At 41.1% G+C, this 22783-nt stretch overlaps 1 protein-coding gene across 2 annotated transcripts; it reads right to left on the bottom strand.

The window, feature by feature from the left end:
* Positions 1 to 3923: 3923 nt before the first annotated feature.
* rfx4 (regulatory factor X, 4) lies at positions 3924 to 21586 on the bottom strand. 2 transcript variants are annotated; one of them, XM_080475762.1, is made up of 18 exons: positions 21444 to 21586; positions 19140 to 19226; positions 18844 to 18904; positions 15711 to 15834; positions 14474 to 14535; positions 13596 to 13809; positions 13014 to 13091; positions 12760 to 12923; positions 12119 to 12219; positions 11948 to 12006; positions 11690 to 11834; positions 11251 to 11345; positions 10599 to 10716; positions 8991 to 9095; positions 8057 to 8218; positions 7788 to 7953; positions 7562 to 7700; positions 3924 to 4299 (listed from the first exon to the last, which is right to left on the bottom strand). In XM_080475762.1, exons 1-18 carry the CDS (start codon positions 21484 to 21486, stop codon positions 4027 to 4029), a joined length of 2196 nt encoding a protein of 731 aa, XP_080331888.1. In that variant the 5' UTR covers positions 21487 to 21586; the 3' UTR covers positions 3924 to 4026. The 2 variants fall into 2 exon arrangements, with proteins under 2 accessions (XP_080331888.1, XP_080331889.1); XM_080475763.1 differs by having other exon boundaries at positions 3934 to 4299; positions 7788 to 7914; positions 8057 to 8215.
* Positions 21587 to 22783: the final 1197 nt, after the last annotated feature.

Here is a 22783-nt window from a genome sequence, read left to right as displayed (position 1 = left end):
GCTCAATTCATTTGTATTCAAATAGAGCCATTTACAACGAAGCTATTACATATACAGAGAAAATTGATTGTGGGAACGAAAAATAACTATTTTAAGGAAAACAAGCAAATAAACAAGTTGACCCCCGACAGAAATCAAGTTAATCCACTTGCTGCAACCTTGACGGCGTGGAACCATCAGAGATCCTGCAGGAAGGTACAGAGAGAGGACAGAGTGCTGAAGACGGAATGTTATTGACTTGTAATGGTGACATATAAATGTATGGACATTGACAAAGAACAGAAGCTCAGTGCAGCTAAAAAAAAAAAAAAAGAAAGTACCAGCAGTCTAAACTTGTAGCAACCTAACTAAAAAATTAACCCATCAGTACTCTTGCTGCTGCATTTTGTGTCAACTAGAGATTGAGTAAAGGGATATTTGGACACTCTGATATCAGAGAATCGTAATAGTCCAGTATAGAAGTAGCCAGTGGACGGATTATCTTCTCAGCATCACTCTGAGCCAATATGTTCCTAATTTTAGAGGCATTAAGGAGACCAGCAGACTTGTTTAATGGATAAGATCTGGTCAGAAATAAGACCCTCGCAGCAGTACTGGAGGTGAGAGTAATACCATACCGGTGTTACTATACGTTTGGACAGTTTGGCTCAAATGTGTCTGGGGCCAAATATTATAACTTCTATTTTATTTAAATTCAATTTCAATAGAGCATAATATTACATCCAGGTTTTTGTCTTTAAGACAATCTTCTCCCAAAAAAGTAACATCATACTAAACCAAAAGAGATGCTGAAGTAATAGAAAACACAAAAGCAGCCAAAAAGTAAGTGAAATCATAAAGCAACAACATAAACCACATGATTTCCCATCTTCTGGAGCATTTTGTAGATTAAGCTCACAGGATGCTGGATCCAATCCCAGTTGGTTGTGGGAGAAGGCAAGATGCAGCCCTGACAGGTCACCGGTCCATCACGGGATAAACACAGTGAGACGCCCTCTCGTTCAGTCTGATGGACAATTTAATATGACCAATTAACCTCAGCAGCATATTTCTAGACGTTGAGAGGAAAATGGTGTCTCAGGAGTAAAATAACGCACACACAGAGAACATGTATATTCCACACAGACTCATAGACCCCTGAACCAGACAAGAACTTGGAATATTCCCACTGAGACAACAAATATGCCACTGTGTGCGGCCCTAACCAAAGAGATAATGAATTTAAATCAATCCAGTTTTATTTATGGAAAAAGATACTTATGAACTTAAATAAAATAAAATATCGGAATCACAAATCAAATCTGAAAGAAGACTTTGTAAAGGCAAATGAGACCACACATCAGACCTACATAGTACGTAATTTTCTGAATAACATTTCATCATGTAACAAAAGAAGCTCATTTCCAAAGCAGGACACATCAGAGTCTCCATTGATACGGCACTGCACGATGTATCTGGTGGGAATGTGGCAGGAAATGGGAATAAATAAATGGACAGCAGGTGTAACGACATGCACACCTCTGAGTTTTATTGAACATTTAAACTCTGAATCCTGGAAAATATGAAATTTGACATGCAAATAATCACATTGAGCTGATGTATCAAAACAAAATAGTGATATAAATCCTGTGATTCTTACTCAGAAGGTTTTCTTATAATAGATGATTCTATTTTTTTCTTGAGTATTCTGTAAAGCTTAGACTTGACTGGTGCGCGACTCTGTCTTCATACCAAATGCATGGAGATGTCTGGAGAGGTCACAATTCCAACAACAGGCTTTTCACAGGCGGCTCTGATCGTCTCCTGACTACAAGTGGACCAAACTCTGACTGATCATGTGACTTGAATGAAGTTCGAGAACCTTAAGGGGTGGCATCTACTCTTTGATCATATCGATGGAGTCCAGCTGAATGTGTGTGAATGCAGCGCCACCCTGGTCACCAGTCCCTCCAGTTTGAAACTACGAACCTGAAATGAGAACTTTTGTTTCCACGTAATCTTACTCATACATAATATTCCCGATCCCCAAAAGATCACTGACCACAGACAAAACAAACTTGATTACGTTTGAAAGCTTTTTTAAAACCAAAACAAAAAAAGGATAAAGGATGAGCCTGCTATGACCAGTGTGAAGGATGATTTGGTTGGTATCAGATGAAAGGGTCTAATGTGGCAGCACGTTCCTCACAGCCGACCAGATCTCTGATCCGATTCTGCAGTTTTCAGCGGATATTGATATTGACACTCGGGTCAGGTGATTAAATCTCAATGAACGGCGGACGTTTTTTGTGTCTTAAACACGTCTTCTGAATCTGAATCCTGCAGGACTTCCAAAGATCTAACACGAAGGATCTACATTCTCATAAATACAAACCTTAGCTGGGGTCAGAGGTCAGAGGTCACGGGACTGAGGTGCAATGACCCCAACACAGCAGGACATTCTCCCCATAGAAATCTAATTCTTTATGCAGCGTGGCCCTTCGGCCCACAGCCCAACCCCCGCCATGTGCTGTCACATCAGAGTGAACGATCAGCTCAGAGAAGCCCGATAAACATTTCTGTTCCTTTAAAAGCAAAACATGAGGAGACGTGAAGGATCACTGAAGCAAAATGAGTTATTTCCAAAAAACATTTGTACACAGGTCAACATACATGGGAAATTTGTGAAATTTACTTGAAATCATTGTATGAGAAGTTAAGAATATGATTAAAAATGTCAATATTATTAAAGAATGATGATATTGGGTTCATTACTTTGTTGATATTAATCATTCCGCACTAGAGTTTTCTAGATTTCTCCACAGACGGACTATACAAGGAAAAAAACATATGAAAAAGAAATGACGCAGCGTGTTAAATTGTGAAATTATTTATGTGGCAACACCCTTCCCCCCCCAACATACACATCAAATTCAACTGTGATAGTTTGACAGTCACCACAGATGGTCTCCAGTGCTTTCATTTACAGAAAAGTGACTAGATTTTATGTTACTGTACACTTTGATATTTTCCCTTCTTATAAATACCCATAGGGTAATAGGTCCTCAGTAGCTTTGAGTGCATTATAAAGCACACAACCCTAGGTTAATGCATCTTTTACTAACCATACAAAACAGAGAACAAAGTACCAATTGTAACATAGAAAATAAAGGATACACCATGTTACAAAGTTACAGAAAATACATTTTATATATATATATATATCTATATATATCTATATATACATAGATATATATAGATATAGTCACAGGAAAAACAGCAGAGAAGCTTGCAACAGAATACACTTGTTCTTGAGTTACAGCGTTCAATCATTAAAAACAAACTATCCAAGATGGCGACACCTTAACACACCAGTTTTCTATGAGTTCACATCTGTAACCGAGGATGTTTTGGCTTCGTGCTGCTGTAGGTGACTGGCACCCCACCAGAGGGTTAAGGCAGTGCAGTTTATATCACACCAATACATCAGCTGCACAGCACTGAGCCACAACAGGGTACGGTGGTGTCACTGAGGTCGTCCATAGCAGCTTCCAGCCCCGACGCCACCGGCGGACTACTGTAGGGGTGTGTGTGTGTGTGTGTGTGTGTGTGTGTGTGTGTGTGTGTGTGTGTGTCTGTTACACTGACGCAGGAAAACTCTTGCAGAGGTGTACATTCCTTAAAACAAAGGCACAGCTTGGCAGCAGCATTGCACTCTTTAAATGATTTTGCTGCAAGTTTGGACACTCTATATGTCTTTTGAAAAACAATTTCTCCCATCAACGGCTGAAGAAACTCTGATAAACCTCTGCGCAAGTTACACCACAATCATCAGAGTGATTGACGTAGTGAGTTTCTACAAATTGTCAGATCGTCCCTACCTTGATTCCTACAACCTCAGATTGGTACTTTTGACCCTTTGCTCCTTTTTTTTTTTTTTTTTTCTCTCTCTTCAATGCACGTGATTGGAAGTGTTCAGAGCCTTTGCATCCACCTGGCTCGGAGGGTTTGGAGCTCGTCTATAATGTCCAAAGTGATGTTTAAAGGCTATTTGGCCCAGCCCGTGGTGGCTTCCCCGTTGATGTAGGCAAAGCCGGGAAAATGCTGCGAGTGTTCGTACTCTGAGTTCCTGCGAGGGCCGAGGGGAGAGTACATGTCCCCGGAGGTGGAATAGCGGGAAGAATGCATAGGTGGGCTTGTGTAACAGCTGTTCGCGGGTGACACGTCAGGCCACCGGGGGGCGACAGGTGCGGCGTGCAACCGAGGAGTGCTGCCCATCAAGCAAGGCTCCATTCGAGACATTTGGCCGTTGAGTTGGTACTGTGGAGGAGAGAAAGGAGAAGAGACGTTTTAGCTGCCAATTCACCAGCGAAACAAGATGAAGAAGGTGCAACAGGAATTTTCAGAAAACAAATTTCACTGAAGACAACAGTAAAACTCTTTAAGGTGTGATTAGAGGTATCTGCGGTGGGGTTGTAGGAGGTACTCAATGGTGGTGTGGTGCTTGCAGTTATAGGTGGAAATCATGAAAGGGACAAGAGTGCTTTGAAATCCCCTCTTTCTTTGAGAATCAAGAATTACCATTATTATAAACATTTATAATATAAAAAAAAACAACAACTAAGAATTTAAAACTCATGGTCAAAACCTGAAAGCCCTGCTGTTAATGTGTCATAAAAATATATAAATTTGTATTGTTAAAAAAAAAAAAAAAAAAAGGGCTCTCTTCGGGATGGTTGTCACTTCCTGTGGATCAGTGGAAGTGTGTCGTAGCTCATTTGCAGTGAATACGCGTCTTTTTCTCCAAAGCAAATGAAAGACATCACTCTGAGGTATTGTTATGATTATATCAGGGTGTGAGATGTCAGAGGGGGAGTTGATGACGGGGGTGGGAGGAGGGTCATCTGTTTTTCGAGCGTGCACTGCTTCCTACATTTTTACACAAATCATAACAAAATGAATGTGGAAGAAAGAAAGTAATATTTACTTGTTTAAAAACATTATTTTTTTAGACCTAAATGCAATTAAAAATCAAATTAAAGCATATTAAAATAAGTTATTAGTGACATAAATGGACCATGACCTAGTAGGAATTAATCATTCTAGCTCCGTAAGAGTTAGCGTTTGTGTTAAATTTTTATTTTAAAATACAGTTAATGGATTTGCTTTGTTTGCAAGTGAAGTATCTTTAATTATTGTGAAAAGGAGATCGATTTTATCTCCGTGTCCCATAAGACAAATAATTCAACAGGAGGGGGAAGCAGTGACCAGAGTGGGGTGGAGTCCTCACTATCCCTCGCAAAATCAAATCATCCCAGGGATTTTATAGCTGCTTCGTCCAAGCGAGTGGTTGTATGGAATTTCACCCGGCTGACATTGGTGAACAGATTACATCCTGGACAGACTGCTAACACAGAGAGGAGACTTGCTGTAATGCAGATAGTATTTGAAGCTAAGCCACAAGCAGTACAAAGTGTCTTTTTTGAGACATGAAGTAATAGTAGGAAGTTTCTTACATTTTAAGGTAACGTAAGTGTCAAACATGGAGAAGAAAAGAAAAGCATCAATAAATGTCATGTTGGGATTAATGGGCACAGATAGTGAAAGAAAATATGAGTATAAGACTAGTAAATAGAAGTAATCAATTGAGGTAAATCTTTGAATTTATTATGTGGTACACCACGTGGGATAGATTTGGATTGTCTACAATCTGCAATGTTCAAATTTTTTTTAAGTTTAATTAAATTAAGCTTGACTGTAAATAAATCTGGAAATAATTAGCTTCAAAACTTGATGTAGAAGGAGATCACTACTGTATTCATGATAAAAGTGAGAGAAGATTTAGGAATCTACAAGTTTTACTTCTTACTCAGTTTTGACATCTTGTTCTGTCTTTATGCTTTTAATCTGTATATGTATAGGTAGATATTAAGTGTCTGTTTTGTTATTTCATTTAGAGCTTAATAAAACAAAGAAGAAAGTAAAACTAGTTTAAAAAAAAGAAATAATAATTTTAATAATGCAAAATGTGTATCTTCTCCAGTAATAGGTGAAAATGTCTAAATACCTTGTTTACAGCTGTCCTGTGCAGAAATAAACAAAGGGATTCGATAAAGACCCCAAAGACGTGACCTCAGAGTCCTCAGAGGTGGCTATGGCCTCGATGACATCATATTTGATGTTGTATTAAGTATGTGGCACCGGGTGTGAACTGACCCTGCCGAGGGTAATTTCCTGTCGGGGGAAATTGCTTCACAAGTTGTGCCACAGTGGTCAAAATAGAAAATTAACCCACTTAAGAAAATTAGGGTTTTCATACTGAAAGTGGCTTTCCTGTGTTATTTTTGTTGCCTGTGGAGACCGAACGCACTGACTAAATCAGTCTGTTGACAAAAAATATGTGGAACAGATGGGGATCGGACATTTCTTCTTCTTCTTTTTTTTTTTTTTGCTCCGTCTTCAACCTCTCACACTGACAAAGTGCAGGCATTGTGCCTGATTTGAGCTCAGACGGGGCGATAAAAAAAGAAGTGGAAGTAGGACCCTTTTCCTTTTCCTCACTAAATATAAACACGACAGTCGATTCCATTATGAGGAATCACGGCATGGAAAAAGACAGTCAGCGTAGGGCCGACGGCTCAGCTGCCTCTTGTTCACAAGCAGAAAAGAGACCATTGAATAACAATATTTTAATAAACGCCCCCTTGCCCTGCTCCGTGGCCACTGGCTCGAACAGATGAAGAGACTATTGAGAGCTGGAAAGAGGAGTAACAGAGCAGGGCCCCTCTTGGCCCCATCCGAGCCACCTTTCACTGTCTGCTTCCGCTGTGTGTGGAGGGAGATCCAGGGACTTTAAGAAACACAGCGAGCGCTGAGGCCCAGCTGATCTCCTCCCACTATAGAGGCAGCACAGGCTGGAGGGCCCTTGACAGGAAATTACCACCAAAAGAGTGAACTCACACCACTCGCTTACACGAGCAGCAACTTCGGCGACTGCATCTCATCCTAATAACCTTTCTTCACTCACATTTAAATCTTCCGTTGCCTGTTTATTCCCCTGAAGGCCCGGCTCGGAGGCTGTGAGGCCCCGTCTGATCGGTCTACTGCTGCTGCACCAAAGAGCCACACTCAGGGGCTGCACGCTGCCAATTTCATCTCAACAGGTGAAACAAAAGGATAACCACAGTGCTTCTCCTGAGACTAAATCCTGGATTTCTATCGTTTGCATGTTTTCACAAACTTTTTTACTGCCGCTTCACTGATCCGCTTGGTCGTCAGTTGTGTTGCACTGCTAAGACGGTGCTGATGCACACAGGTTCTGAACACATTTTATTCGTTACATTTAAAAAAAATCGATCAAAATGATTTTCCATTTACTTTAAATGTTAAGCATTTGCACAAATATTCTTATTAACGTTGGTAAATGATTAATATGTTGCCACAGGTCGTCACATCTATGTCAGCAGTTTGTATCAGATTTTTCAAAAACATGGATCAACATATTCTCATTTTGACTTTAACTTCACTGAATGAGTTTATTTAGTTCTCATGAACCATTTAATAGAAAGTGAGTGCGACTGACCTGTGCGGAGGAGCGGTGGTAGGCGGAGTAATGGAGCGGGGCCGGGATCGCAGGCTCGTGGGCCAGACTCGGGTACTGGCTCTGAATGGAGTGCGGGTGCTGGTTGGTGTAGCTGCCATAGTTGTAGCTACCAGTGTACCTGAACCAAAGGTAAAACGGGTATCTTAATGGAAATGCTGTCAAAGAAAACCTTGAGAGTGAGACTTAACGCGGCAACGGTGGTTACCCATGCTCCTCTCTGTGGGTGTAAACTGGCATCCTGTGGGCTGAGGACGGAGGGGGGACCGGAGCGCTGCTCCTCATGCAGGACAGCTGCTGTCCGGCCTCTGGCGTGGAGCCTCCTGCTGTTGTCACTGTGTATGTAAGGGACCAGGTATATGACTGAACAGCGCCTGGTAGACACATATACGAACACAGGGACAATGTTTTGGCGCAGAGGAACTATGTGCAGTGAAACCTGTTCAACTCTGCTTCAGTGTGCGGGCCAGGTCTCACCTGTGGTGGCGGGCACTCCCGTGTACTCCGGGGACACTGCCGCTGTGGGCGAGCTGGCGGAGGACGCGCCCACTGAGTGGACCGAGCGAGCAGGAGAGTAGGACCCTGGAGAGGGGGAGGTGGGGGTCGTCTCTGTCAAGGTGAATTCCTCTTCTTTCTCTGCTGGAGGTGTGGGGTGGAAGAATAAAGGAGGTGAGTCGACAGAAGGATGTTTGAGGATTAAAGGTCAAAAATAAACCTGCAGTTGGTTTGACAGCAAACTGTCTTTTTTTTTTTTTTTTTTCCCCCCATGCCTACAATCAGATGGCCAAACTTAAAGTGCTTTACAAAGAACTAACAAAGACACTTTAAGGAAATAGAGATGCAAACATGCACATATAGTGTGCAAAGCTATGAAAGTACATCCTGGATGCAGTATATGTGGAGACTAACAAGGAAATTATGTGATGATTTACTTAAATTATGGTTGATAGGTAACAGTAAAAGAAATATATATATATATATCTAAAATACTATGCTTTGGCTGCTTTGTCCTGTAAGGCATAGTTTCGACCTGAAACTTTTTTATTGGGTCTAAATTGGGTTTATATTGTATTTTGAGAAGAATTTGTATAGCTGATTAATCTGCTCCTTGTTTTTTTTTTCTTCAAGACCTAATACACAAATTCTTCAAAACAAGTCGACATGTACCAAAAGAAAGTACCCATTATTTCTCTAACCTCAATGTGAAGATGTAAAGTTTTATCTTATCTTCCTCAAACATACCAGACAGTCCAAAACTAAAGCATCGGACTATATTTTCAACAGAAGTACTGGTAAAAGCAGCACATATTTCCAACAGAAGATAAAATGCATATGCAGGAAATTTCCATCGTCTTATTGGACATTTTTAATTTGTAGTATCTCAGCGAGTCCAGCCTGCAGCGGCCCTCACCTTTCATGGCCCGCATGAGGTCGTTGGCCCTCTCCTGACAGTGCAGAGACTCCAGCAGGTAAAGAACATAATCATCGAACATGAGGTGGATCAGGTGGAAGGAGCCTGTGGACACACAAAAAAAGTGTAAGCATGTGTTTTGTTTTGTTTTTTGTACTAAAAACCGAGTTCATACACAAACTCTCCACTTTCCACATTTAGTTTGGCTTGAGATCATTTCGATGAGCCTTTTTGGTGTGAGCTTGTAGAATTTAACCGCACTATGATCACATATGAGAGAATAATAGGACCGTAGTCTAATGTGATGCTGCGGTCGTGGGTGTGCGATGTGAATGAAACCTGGATTACGAGGCATTTCCAATGAGACGGGATGACATCACATCCTGTGCGTTGACAGGACGGACGCCGCCATTACAAGGGAGCGGGTGCGCTTGTTTCCGTGTACCGACTCAGTGCCAGAAATATGTCGGCTGACCCCGGGGTCGCACGCAGGGATGAGTCCGTGGCGTGTCACAATTGTGTCATTGTGCGGGGCGCTTTGACCGCCGCGTGCATAATAAACACTTGCTACCATTCAGGGAAGGGGGGGGGGGGTCGTACCGACTGGTCATAAAATGGAAAAGACAGGCAAACACATTGGGAGAGGGGAGGGCCGCGCTTTTGTTAATTAGCTGTTTGTGCACAGAGACCTGCTTTATCAAAACACTGCAACCAGCTGTGTCTTTCATATTCACAGACAGGCCAAAAGACATTGCTGCTGCTGCTGCAAAAAAAAAGAGAAGCCATTTTCTTTTCTTGAATTTTTACTGCTCGCAAACCTTGATTGTGCACAACAAGCTGTTAAAGCAGCGGCTGCTTCACTTGTTCTTCCTTTCTTCACGTTACTAACTCACACGGCCCAAGAAGCCTGAAATGTTTACTCGGTGTTTGGAAATGATGTATTTACACAACAAATAAACTCTCACTCAAACGAAGCAGGACCGTAACCGAATGCCAGATCTGCTGTACATGTGATGGTTTCTTTTTTTTTTTTTTCTTTTTTTTTTAAATCACTGAATATTACTGGAGAGACGCTGTTTGCTGAGGAATGAGTTTTGGGTACTTGGGAGCAAAAAATAAATGGTATAAAATAAATATGAAGCCGTAAGTAGAATTATACAAAATCTGGTAAGGCTATAATACGTTTGTACATTATCCCCCCAAAAACCTATTATTGACAGATCTTACTTTTTTTTTTTTTAAATAAACAGGAAAGAAATCATTGTTCTCAAGGTAAAAATATTTATTTGAAATTATGCTTTTATGTTTTAATGTTTAATAGCTCAAAATTACTTTTGTATACTGAATTAATTAAAAGACATGCACATTATTATTTTTTTAAGTAGTTGAAAAGTAAATTATTCCAAGTTATTTCCGCATTCACAATATAAAAACTAAAATGCTTTAAGCTTGATTTATTTTTTATTTTTAAAGAAATGCAGCAGATTTTATGAAATATCAAATATTTTTGGGGGGGATGTAACACAATAATAAAGCTTATTTTTCTGAATGAACCCCATGCGTTGTGTATTTCCCATCTCAAAGGATGGCGAGGCACAGGCAGCTCACCAAAGCTGGGCGCACTGTGGAGGGTCATATCCCGGATGACTCTGGTACCAAAACATGACCACATCAGCAGGAACTGTTGGGCCACCTTCTTCAGGCACCCGGGCCTCTTCCCCGCCACCTAGAGAGAACATTTCCATGAGAAAAGATGGGGGGAGGGTGGCGATGCCGGGGTAGAATTAACCCCTGGGTCCGTATTGGGGCTTAACCCTCAGGAACGAAAAACATGTCAACAAGTCAACTATTTAATTTGCCCCCGGGGACACGCCTTCCTATTGAACTATTGTCTGGGCGGTCCAAGATGTTGCTGGGGCAACCAAATTTTACAAGCCCATATCTGGCACATAATGGACGTAAATGGGACGCTTGAAGACATCATTAACTTGGAGGATTGCAACGTAAGTGCCTGGGTCTAAGAAAGACATGCAGAGAAGAAGGTCTTTCACCCGCAGGTGTCTCTGCTAGGGGGCAGGATTACCAAAGTGCTGCTCTGCAGACACTTCAGATATTTCGTTAAAATCACTCCAAACCTCCTACTTCCTAAACACAAACACTCACAATGTCTCTTTACAAATCTGCTGAGTCACACAAATTTAAAAAGCGTTTTTTTTTTTTTGTTTTTAACTGTGAGAAATAAAAGTGTGCAGTTTCTGACCTTGACGACACAACGATCCACCATAGAGTCCAACCACTCGATATACGCCTCGATCGGAGACTGCTCCTCCAAAAGCCGGTCAAACTCCTGATACACTGTGACAACAAGAGCAAACGTCGGGTCAGGTGGAGCTTTACATCACTTGACTGAAGAAAAAACAACAGCAAAGATTTAGACGCAAACATCAGCGCCGACATAAGTGTGACCTCTGAACCTGTCAGGCCGGATTCGGGGCAGCGGGGCTGCGGGGCCTGAAGATGCTCTGCAGGGTGTTTGAATGGAGAGTGAACTTGTTTAACCTTTCGGTCTCCATCATTAACACTTTGACTCTGCTGGTCGTGGGAAGGATTGTCCCGCGGTTGTGCCGTTCACGTGGAAAGCAAAGTGCCGTTCCGTCTGTGTTTGTGAGAGTGGAGTCAGTTCAACTGCGAGGACTTACAGTTGATAATAAGCTGCCTGTGCTCCTCCTGAGAGTCCTCCATGGTGTAAAGTGTCTGCTTTGTAATGCTGTTCAAGTCCACATTCCTCCAGTCCTCCAGCATTTGAAAAGTGATGTCTGCACTGTTTATCACAGTCCGCGACGCCTGCGGACAGATAAATCCACAATATGATGCACCCAGGCATACCCACATGCGCTTATCAGCTTTGTTTTTTTCATATGGATTTTTATTAAAAACATTGGGTCCACGACAGGCACCTGACATAGATGGTTTAAAGACGTTTGCCGCTTCAGAATCTGAGAAAATCTCCTCGATACTGGGAAGAAAAAAAGGGAGAAAGAGCACATGGTTACTTTTGTAAGCCCGACTACGACGCGGAAAAGAAAAAAGGCATACAAATGATCATGTTTGCGTGATTTTGTACTTACATTCAAATTTGATATTCCTCAAGTTTTCCGGGAGGTCATGAAGTGCTATTTTGAGCCACTCATCGAGCTGTTTGGCAAATTTTCGTATAACCTGAGTCAAACTGTGGATGAAAGAGCAGATTCATCAGGTTGGTACCTGGAGAAAAGTTCAGTGTGTCACACTGATGAATGTGGAAAAAAGAAGCTCGTGCCTTCACTTTAAGTGAAGTTTCTTTTCGTGGGAAAAATAACAACAAAGGCAACAGGTTTTGGAGCTGGTCTGAATTTTCCGATTTTTTACTGGAGAGATTCAAACACAGAATTGAATTTCTGCTTTTAAGTTCTGTTTACCAGATTCCCAACAATTTATACACTCCAAACTCTACTCTTCAGAGTAGTGTTGCAACAAACAGCTAATTCATCTAAAAAAATAGATAAAAAAATAGCTTGTTCTCGCTCGATTAAACATCGCTGCATGCGGACCCCTAAACCCGACACAGAGCTGTGTGAAACGAAGACTTGCATCCGCTCTGTAGGTGGCGAGACAATGTTATTCTGACATTACAATGTACCTGCTTCTATTACGACATTTGATTTGATCTTTTGCAGTTATGAATTAGATTAAATGTCCCAATGATGTCCAGCAGGCTGAAGCTGCTCACCTATCAGGCAGTGCTTGCAGTACGGTGGGCATCAGCACCCCGGAGATGGCCTTGTAGAGGATGGAGTCACAAACACCCACTATGTTCACCACGGTGGGGGAGCCGAGGACAGGGAGCATGTGGGGGGGCATGCCCTGCCAGAAGTGCAGCAGGAAACTTTGGACCTGCAGGAGCGAGGAGTTTATATTCAGTCACAGAACGCTGCCGCGTGAGAGCAGGGCGCACAAACGGTTCAAACAGAGTTAAACGCTTGCCTCGTCAAAGTTGGCTCGAATAACCGTGTCCAGGATCCTCTGACAGTGCGTCCTGTACATCATGATGAAGGTTGACACCTGTAGAAAACAACACAGAATTAATCTAATTGCATCACAAAGCTAACAGCTTTTCTCCCTCTTTGGGTGGAAAACATTTAAAAAAAAAAAAAGAAGAAGAAAAAAAAGAAAAGTTGCAAAAACAAGAAAATAAATCTTGAACAAAGCATGTGAAGCGATAAATACATGTTACAGGTCTCGGGCTGGAGTAATATAAAACGAGCTTTAGAGATCAGCAAAACACAAACCATTTAAAATCATGGCCCCCCTTTAAAAGCCGGACAGCTAGTGCCTGTCCTTTGTCCGCTGCTAGATCTTATTATCTCCCCCAAAAGATTAAGAGTTAGTGAGGAGCCAGCATATAAATCCTCAAGGTCCTTCTCTAAACGCAGAGCCAGTGAAGGTCTCGGGGCAGATAAAAGAGCCAGAGGGGGCGCGGGGATGGCGAGATGGCCCGGAGAGTCGAGAAGGGGCAAGGGGAGGGGAGGGGCACTGTAAGGATGGACTTTTAAAACTCCTGTTTACCCTCTCTTCTGACAGGCTAGCAGGCAAATTTAGGTCTTTGACATTTGGAAACTCTGGCAGGAGCGTCCCCAGTTTGGAGCGCGGTGAATACGCCACTGTCTGCTTCGTGACCTCTTTCTTCCCCGTCTCGTTCACCCACGCTGCTCCCTTTTTGGAGTACATCACGTCATAATACTGGGAGGTCTCCTTCACCGCTATGCCATAGTAGTGATACCTGAGAGGCAGAAAAAGGTTGATCAATAAAGAGCAAATACAAACAGGACATTTACTGTGTTCAGGTATTTGTTGAGAAACTAATTTTTGCCTTCGATACCTAAAACATACAGGATAACTAAAACTGCCCGTTCGGATTGATTTCTGTTTTTCTTTTGATTGTTGTATTTACATTTTCTCCAAACCAACATTATCAGCCGATCACCGATGCAACGAAATGTCGTGTCAAAGTTACAAAAAAAAGAAAAAGAAATCCTGAACACCATGATCACAATGAAACACAAATGTGCAGAAACTCTTTTCACCCAGTTTGTTTGTATCATGAGACAATTATTGATGGTTTTTTAATTTGCTGTACTGTTCTCTTTGAACATCACTGTTACAGTTAAAAATGTGATTGTTTGATTATTTCAGAAAACATTAACAAAAATATCAGTTTTATATTCTGTATTTTCTTTTCTAGCGTAAGAATGAAATGACAAGACCACAGGAGACGATTAATAAGCATTAGTAATCCATTCAACAGAAACAGATGCCTTCACTGAGTTCATTTATTGCAAGTCTTTTCTTGTTTGAGCATTTGTGTTGCCTTTTCTTAATCCATATTGGAGGTAGTAAGAGAAGTTTGAGAAGTTAATGAAGGAAGACAAACTGAAAGGACTTACTTGGACTGGCCTCTTGTCCCCAGTCTTCTGGTAGTTAGTGCTGGAAACTGTTGCCTGATGATCTATTTATTGAAGAAAGTAAAATCTGTGAGTGTGCTACAAGTACAGAGAGAGAGAGGTATATTTTTTAAAATCTAATATTGCTTTTTTTTTTTTTTTTTTTTTTACATTCTACCAGCTTTCTTTGAAGAAAAAGAACTTTTTTTAAGCATAAACAAAAAAGTGCGGTTTATTTTAGCTTCAAAGTGATAAACAGTGAATACAGTCGATATCAATAAAACTTGAACAGCATTTTCAGTGAGCTGTGTGAAAGTTTGTGTCATAGTGTAATCCGCGTTGAGGCGAAGGGCGAGAGAAAGCTTTGAGAGTCAACCATTTATGACGTCCAGGGGTATTACCAACATCCACCCACCCACCCATCCTTCCTCCTTCTGTCTCTCTTTCTTTATCTCTACTCTCTCCTCCTTCCTTTCCTTTTCTCTCTCTTTTTTTTCTTTTTTTGTCCAAAAGAGATTGGCTCCTCGATCCAGCTCCCGGTGCAGAAACTTTAGCAAACAGTGTAGCTCTCCATTGTGTGGGATGAAAAAAGAGGCCAAGCTGTGAAGTTTCTGTCAGGCCCCGCTTGATAAATGAGCAGACAGGGAGGCAGTCCGGGCCCTCTCTCATTTTTTTGTCCTGAATCAATGAAGCCTTCCTAAAGGACACCCCACACTGCTCCAGCCACTGATCTAACATTCCGCAACATCTCACCCTTCCAAATTTCCTTTAATTACACATTAATCCAGGCCCCTTCTCTTTTTCAATATCTTCCGACAGGAGCCGCGGAGGGGCGGGGGTGGGCCCGGGTTGGGGGTGGGGGCCGGACTCCGGGGTACAGGGGAAGGCTGAGGAACTTCTCGGGGTTGTGGGAACAGACGAAAGCACATCTCCTTTGGCTCTAGATTATGTGTTCAGTGAGCGAGCTTTGCTTCACACTGAGCTGCAGTCCATATAACTCCAACGGCCAGAGCTGCGGCGCAGAACCAAGCCAGGCATGAAATGGTCCGACCAACGCTCATGTGGCTGCTAGAGTGCAGAACATTACTGCTTTCATTAGGATTCAAACACCTGACTGTTTTGTGTTTGTCGAGTCACTCCAACACTTTAAACTTCCCACCAAACAACACATCCCGACCAGGAAAAGCTCTAATGGAAGGTTTTCAGCTTCATGGGACCGTCATCGAGTTTTGATTCTCACCTTTCCGAAGCTGGCTGCGTTCACAGGCTGCGTGTCGTGCTTCTCACTGAAATCTAGGTAATGCATGTACAGAGCACTTCGGGGGATGCACACACCTTCGGCTATCTCGTAGTTTTCTTCTAGCCTGTCAACGACAGCAACAACTATCAGTCAACAAGGGACCCAAAATGGCACTTTGTGCAGGAATGATACGATTAAGAAGAACTACGTCAAGCAGGCTCTTTAAATTCAAGGTCTTCAGAAAAAAACATAATAAAACAAGTGCAGAATATACAGAGTAAGTTGTGAAAATGTATTCTGAATGCATCCCAGTTTATCCACTGGACTAACATCCAAGACACACAAGCCTGTCTGATTATTAGCACACCTAACATTACAAACATTAGAAACAACACATACAACAAATATTTGTCTCATTGAACATAAATTATCTTCAGACATTTAACAGTACCATGACATCTAGAGAACATTGATCATAAACAAAGCATCTTATACATCGTAAACCACTAGGAATATATGATAAATGTGGCATTTCTCCATAACAGAGTCCTAACCAGTTACCCATGTCATTGTTTTTGTTATGTATTCTGAAATGTTTGAATGTACTATATTTAGATTTTCTGTAAACGCAGAAAAAAGTTCAGATGGTTTGACTGACGTCTGATATCACTATTAAAGGTATTTAATGAGGATAACAAAATATATCATTAGAAAGACTAAGAAACTCAGTAAATACTTTGTGATCCACACATGAGACTTGTACGATGGATTTTCTCCTAAAAAAAGTATACATATGAATTATTTAAATCTCTATAAAGCAACCGAACTTCGCTCTCTCCACCAAATAATACCAAAACAAAAGTGTGTCGCCGTCCTCAGCTGTTAGCGTCATAATGAGGTTTGTTTACTTTGTGCACTACGACTGCTGTACGCTAGCAGTTTGCTTTGGTGATAATTTGCCCTCGAATTATCAAATGTGAAAATTGATTTACTTTAATGCAGCTGTGGAGCTTCTTCCTTAAAAACAAAGCAACAACAACAACAACAAAAAAAACCATCCAAGTTTTGGGTGGGTTTCTTTGTACTAAACTATAGTATGCCAACGTCTCCATCAGTCCATCTTACAAGTAACAAAATGAAAACTACTGAATGACATCGGACCCCAAACTGAACCATGAGGTACGCCAGCATCATCACATCAGTGATTATTGGTGATTTCCTGTTAAGAGTTTCACAAATTTTTTCATTTACAATGTGATATTATGAGTAAGAAGAATTCTCATCACATTAGACTATATTAAAATGGATTCAGTTCCATTACTGACGCTTGTTAACTTTTTAAATCTCAATGAAGCAATGTCTGTGTAAATCAATTTACCCAGAGAATTAGTAGAATTGGGCACCTGTATGTAGATGTGAGAAGTTAATTGTTTGTTTTGTGAGCGGCACACCAGTAATGCGTTTCTTTGAGTTGGTTTTGGAAATATTCTGCTGCCTATTGGTTTAAATTAGGTCTAAATTCACTTGTTTAAATGCTACTTAAGTGCTTCTTCTCTAAAATAAATCATAGAAAAACGTTTTCACCAAATTACTATGACCATCTTGTATATCTTACAAGTAACAATAAAAAAATACTAAATGACAAAACACCCAATACTGAGGTTCATCCGCATCACCAATAATAAGCTGAAAGTGCATTGAGGAAGAAAAAAAAGTTGTTTTAATATTGTATTGGACGGGAAAATGTCTATTTTTCCTCGTCCAGTTTTCTAAATGTCTGGTAAACACGGGTCGCTGACAAAACTCCTATTTCTACCGTATCCCATAAGCTTCGTAACGTTCGTAACATTATGTAACGTTAATATCAGATCTCGTCTCTGAGGCTCAGAAAACTGGAAGGAGTGACAAATTGATCACAGAAATGTATATTGGGAATCGGGTTTTTCATAGAATCCCTTCATTTGCTGACATACTGAGTTATACATGTATGTTTCATTTGTTATTTGGATAACAAGCCTCTCAACATTACTGTACTCGATTACTGTATTAAAAAGTTACACGTCTTTCTGAGCTTTTGTTGTTATTTTGTTGTTTTTAAATTAAATCCACATAAATACCCATTTAAAAAAAAACACATTACTTCTTGTGGAATCAATCTATTGTACAATATTTTATATGTAAAATAGACAGTTTAAACGAGTCTATTTAACCTGCAGCTCTGGTCACAAATGAAGTTGTGACGTGTGCTTTGAATTTGAATTAATGAAGAAAAAATTGCAGTCATTGTAAAATCTGTCAAAGGAAAAAAACCTGCAATAAAAACACTTCGAGAAAAACTTTAGTTACATGGTTGAAATGTATTTTTTTTATGATTAAAAAAAACTGAATTGAATCTATAAAATAGCCCCATGAGGGATTATAGAAATGCCATTTACTCACTATCATGTGATTTTGTACCAAATATTCAATATGATTATAATGTTATTCTTTGAACCTATTTAATCGCTAAGCAGTGAAATTAGTTTAAAGACTAGTTATGTCAAGTACACAATATTTATTTGTGTGTGTGTGTGTGTGTGTGTGTGTGTGTGTGTGTGTGTGTGTGTGTGTGTGTGTGTGACATAAACCACAAGTCATTTTGGAGTTTGAAGATTTGATACCAAAGCTGCTCTTTTACAATCGCTGATCCGAGTTAAAAATAATTTCCCCAGATATATTACACACAACATATAAAAGCTTACATCAATATATTTTGTTATTTGATTAAATATTTGAATATTAAGTTATGAAATAAACTCTTTAGTTAAAAAAGGGGAAACTACTATTCAATACAAAAGATACAGATTAATTCAGAAATGTCTGACATGAGAAAAAAACAATTAAGGAAATCTTTCCTGTGCACGATTAACTGCAGAGTGACATTAAGACAATAAATAAATCATGCTGCAGTGGGAGTACCAGCTATAATGAGGCTGACTTGATGTCTGCGATGAGGCTGTACATATAAACGCATCTATCCTGAATGATTTGGAGTTTTTTTCCTACGTGTTTTTATAAAACTCTGCCAAAGCAATTTAGATGCATTTCATACAAATTCTAAACAATAATTATAAAACTCTTTTAAATAACTCACCATTCCAGAGTAGCTGGTGTCGAATGAGGTTTGGAGGCTCTGTTATTTTCTTTTTCTTCATCTGAAATGTGCAACACAACGCAAACAGCTGAATTAAGTTGAGAAATCAAAAACCACAAAAGTGTAGCAGAAACACAAAGAGACACTTTCTAAGGAGTATCTGAGTCATTCTGTGAAATAATGCGAAATAAGTCAATAATCCATGAAGTGATTTAGACACACGTCACATGCACGGTGGATGAGCCTGGCCGGTGAGGTGACTGGAGTGTGAGTGTAGCTGCGCTGGTCCTGCTTACGTTCGTCGTTGGACATGTTCCCCAGAGACGTGTGGTTGGAGTATCGCTTGCTTTCACTCTCATTGAGGCATCTTTCAATCCAGCTCTCTATCAAAGACATGAAGGACCACACCATCACCCCTCAGTTCAACTCCAAACACTAAGTGTACCTCGTGTCATGGTTTTTAAGTGATGGTAAAACTGTGAAACTTCACAATGTAGAATTTGAATCATCTTACAGTGGGGCCAATAAACGTAATTTGGCTACAGCACCAACTAAACATATACTTAAAAAAAACAACTAATGTCCACAGTGAGACTGAGAATGTCCGTTTAAAATCTTTTTTTTTCTCTGGAGTGACCTCATGTCCACCTGCAGCAGAAAAGAGCCAAAGCTGTATTTACATAAACAGTGCAAATCACTGGCTATACAGGACACTTTAAATGTCACTAATGTGACAGGCCGAGTTGACAATAATCGATTGTATGGGGCAGCAGTGCAGCCATGGCTCTATTTGAGATGTTTTCACCAAGACGGCAGGAATCCAGCATTGTTCCCAGGAGACTACGAGAGCACACACTCGCCTAAAAGAGCCCGTGCACATTACTGAAGCAGTCTGGTGGAATAGAGGCCATTGTCCTGTTTTAATTTCTACTTAGAAATAGCTCAACTGGTGTGCTTTCTGTGAGCGAGCAGCAGCAAAACCACCAAAGCTTTCATGTTGACACAGCCTGAGAAAGTGGAAGTCCATTTTGCATGTACTGTGGGAAATTCTGTTTTATTTTAACAGCATTAAAGTAATGTCGGATTTAATTTGGCAGCTTATAAACCGAAACATCTTTAAAAAAAAACAAACAAAAAAACCCCACTTTTTTTTTTTTATGTGGCCACAGAAATGTCATAAACAGAATAAGTAAATAAATAAAAAGTTTTCTTTTGCATCCTGAGATTAAAAGAGCTATTGTGTAACCTGAAATGGGAACGAGCAGGAAAAACTCCCTCAGCAGTTCTTGCAGCACTGAAGTGAAACAATTTCTAAACTTTTTGATGCACATCTTTTCCAAATGCTTTTTTTTTTTTTTTTAATTCAAATTCTGGATACAAACTGACAACATTCACAGAAGCTGCCGTTACTGGCAGGACGACCTGTTGCTGCAGCTTTCCAGGCGACTCGGGGGAGAAAAGTTTTCAAAGTTAACACTCGATGAGGAATCTGCACCTCGACGACGACGACAGACTGAGTCCCGTGAAAGAAACAAAAAGCTCCAAACATAACACTCGGCTGTTTGACGCTTCGCATTATGTCATCCTTGTTTTGAAAGATATGTCCTTTAACCGCCGTGTTGCTGCAGTAATAAAGGTTTACTTGTGTTTCACTCAGAAACGTTTTAACTTTGAATTTACCACCACTAACATGTCACACGGTCTTCTGACATCTTTCAACATTTATCGTCAGTTTTTGCTTCCGTAATTAAAAAAGTAATAAAAGAGAAAAGCTGGTAAATCAAAAAAAAAAAAAGAAAAAAAAAAAAAAGGTGAATCTATTGAAGTGGAGCTAATTCTCCTCAGAGGCTCAGATCTTAAGCTTCATTTGCCACAAGAAGAGATAAGTTGGGGCTCTAAATAATTGGATTAAATGTGATGAACAAGTGAAACGAAGGTTCCCTCATTTACTGACACACATTCATGAATAAAATACACCGAGCTACAAACTATGAATGCTAATTTAACTCTTCCATTTCATTTTCAAAAGCCACTTTTTGCATTAAAACAACATATAAATGAGTCAGTTCAGTTTGTTCATCAATCGCGGAGGAGTATTCACGCCAAGTAAATTATGTCGAAAAAATATTTTATCAACACTTCTTGATTAAAATTCAGTTTTAAAGTTGACTTCGTGGCTTTGTTTGCCAGTTTTCTATACAACAAAAGTGAAAAGCAGGTGCACATGATGTGCACTTGTTTTTCCTCTTCACTCTTAATGATTTGTGCCCCGGTTTAACTACGAAAGCTGATAAAAGCAGCAGGAAACCACTTGCCTGAGCCAGTTTTAGTTTTTACAGTATTTTCTTCAATAAGTGGACAGTCTTGTCCAGTAACAAATCTTCTCACGATTGGGTGTAATCCTAACAATACTCCTGCACCAACCACTTCAGAAGTGTAAAAGGTTAAAATGAGCATACAAGCAGTCAGACAGTGGTCCTGAACGACCGAGGGGAAAGTTGGAGGACTCACAGGGGTGCAGCAGCAGAAGTTCTCACAGTTTCTGCACGGACGCAGATTTTCGGCAAACATCCACACGAGCAGAGTTTAAGAGGACTGACCTGTGGAATCCATATCAGGCTCCTCCAGCAGCCCGCAATGCATCCTCTTCCCATCAACGACACCGGCTCCTCCAAGAAAATGGCTTAGTGCACGTTTCCCCCTCCTCAGCCGCTCTCCCCTTGTCTCGCTCTGTGTTTCCGTGACCACTGCCCGTCACAGGAGATGTTGAGGATCTGAGGTTTGCCCAGAGAGGGGTGGTGTTGGCGAAGGAGAGGAGGGGGGGGGGGGATAAGGGTGAAAGGGAGGGAGGGTGGGGTAGGGGGGTAAAGACTCCAGAAATCCAGCGGGGGGAAAGCCAGACCCGTCAAAATGTTTGCTGATGTTTCATGGGAAAGGGGCTGATTTTATAGGAGCCCTGATGGGGACATGTCATTGATAGGCTTGGAAGGCTGATGAATGGCCCCAAGTCAGATGGGGATGTGGCAAGGCTCACTGGAAGTCTTTTGTGGGGCTGTTTTGAATAAGAAAAGCTCCCTCCCAACGAAAAAAAAAAAAAAAAAAAGAGGCTTAGATCTACGCAGTCCTAACACTGTGGCCTCCCCATCTTCCATTATGGCATCTAATACGTTTTTATACACCCCTGAGCTCCAAATAAACACATCTACACAACCACTGGTCCCGATCTTAACTTTGAAACTCCAAAATTCACATCCTGCAGATACTTGTTGGCACATTTGAGCGGCTTCAAACTTCACGCCGTCACCAAAATGCCTTCGCGATAACTTTTATCCTCGAAGAGTCGACGCCCGATGTGCTCACGCTCTCATCCAAACATGTCGCAAGCATGAATTTGGTTCGGTGGAGTTCTCACCTCTTTTTGCGGTGGCAACCTTATTTTTGGTGTGCCTCTGAGAAGAGGGAACGGTCACAAAGGGGGGGAAGTAAAAGTGCAAAGCCTGAGGCTGGGAGGGCTCTGATGGAGTGCCTGAGAGCTGGAGAAGGGAAAGCTGTGATTAGAATATGAATGGAACTGCAGGAGAGGGGGAGAGGAGAGGGGACAGAAGAGGGGAGAGGAGAAAGGAGGATTATGGCTGAATTACTCACCACACCATGGACAGCAAAGCAGGACTTTCTCCACTAGTGCGCAGGCGTGGGCACCACCGTCGATACTCACCAACACTCAGCGCGCAGCTACCTGGAAGCACGGTTGTGACAGAGCAGCCACCGCATCACACGTCAGGTCACACTCAGGCTCACGCACAATGGAGGAAAGCCGCAGGACTGAATGAAATACTTTCGGGGAAAACGTGAAACGTGTGCTGTGAATTCAAGTTTTCACAAGAAAATACTACATGAACGCATCAAAAGAGTAAACATTTAAGAGTCCAAAGGCCAGCCG

The sequence above is a fragment of the Lipophrys pholis genome, assembly GCF_963383615.2.
Source record: "Lipophrys pholis genome assembly, chromosome: 11".
Classification (NCBI taxonomy): domain Eukaryota; kingdom Metazoa; phylum Chordata; class Actinopteri; order Blenniiformes; family Blenniidae; genus Lipophrys; species Lipophrys pholis.
Note: the sequence above shows the minus strand (reverse complement) of the source record. Positions and strands in the feature narration are given on the sequence as shown.

Excerpts from the sequence above, each read along its gene's own strand:
- rfx4 (XM_080475762.1), bottom strand. The coding sequence starts at position 21,486 with ATGCATTGCGGGCTGCTGGAGGAGCCTGATATGGATTCCACAG. Across the intron at positions 13,810-14,473 it reads GGGACAAGAGGCCAGTCCAA|GTATCACTACTATGGCATAG; the intron begins GTAAGTCCTTTC and ends TCTGCCTCTCAG. Across the intron at positions 11,346-11,689 it reads CAGGCAGCTTATTATCAACT|TGTATCAGGAGTTTGACCGG; the intron begins GTAAGTCCTCGC and ends TTGTTGTCACAG.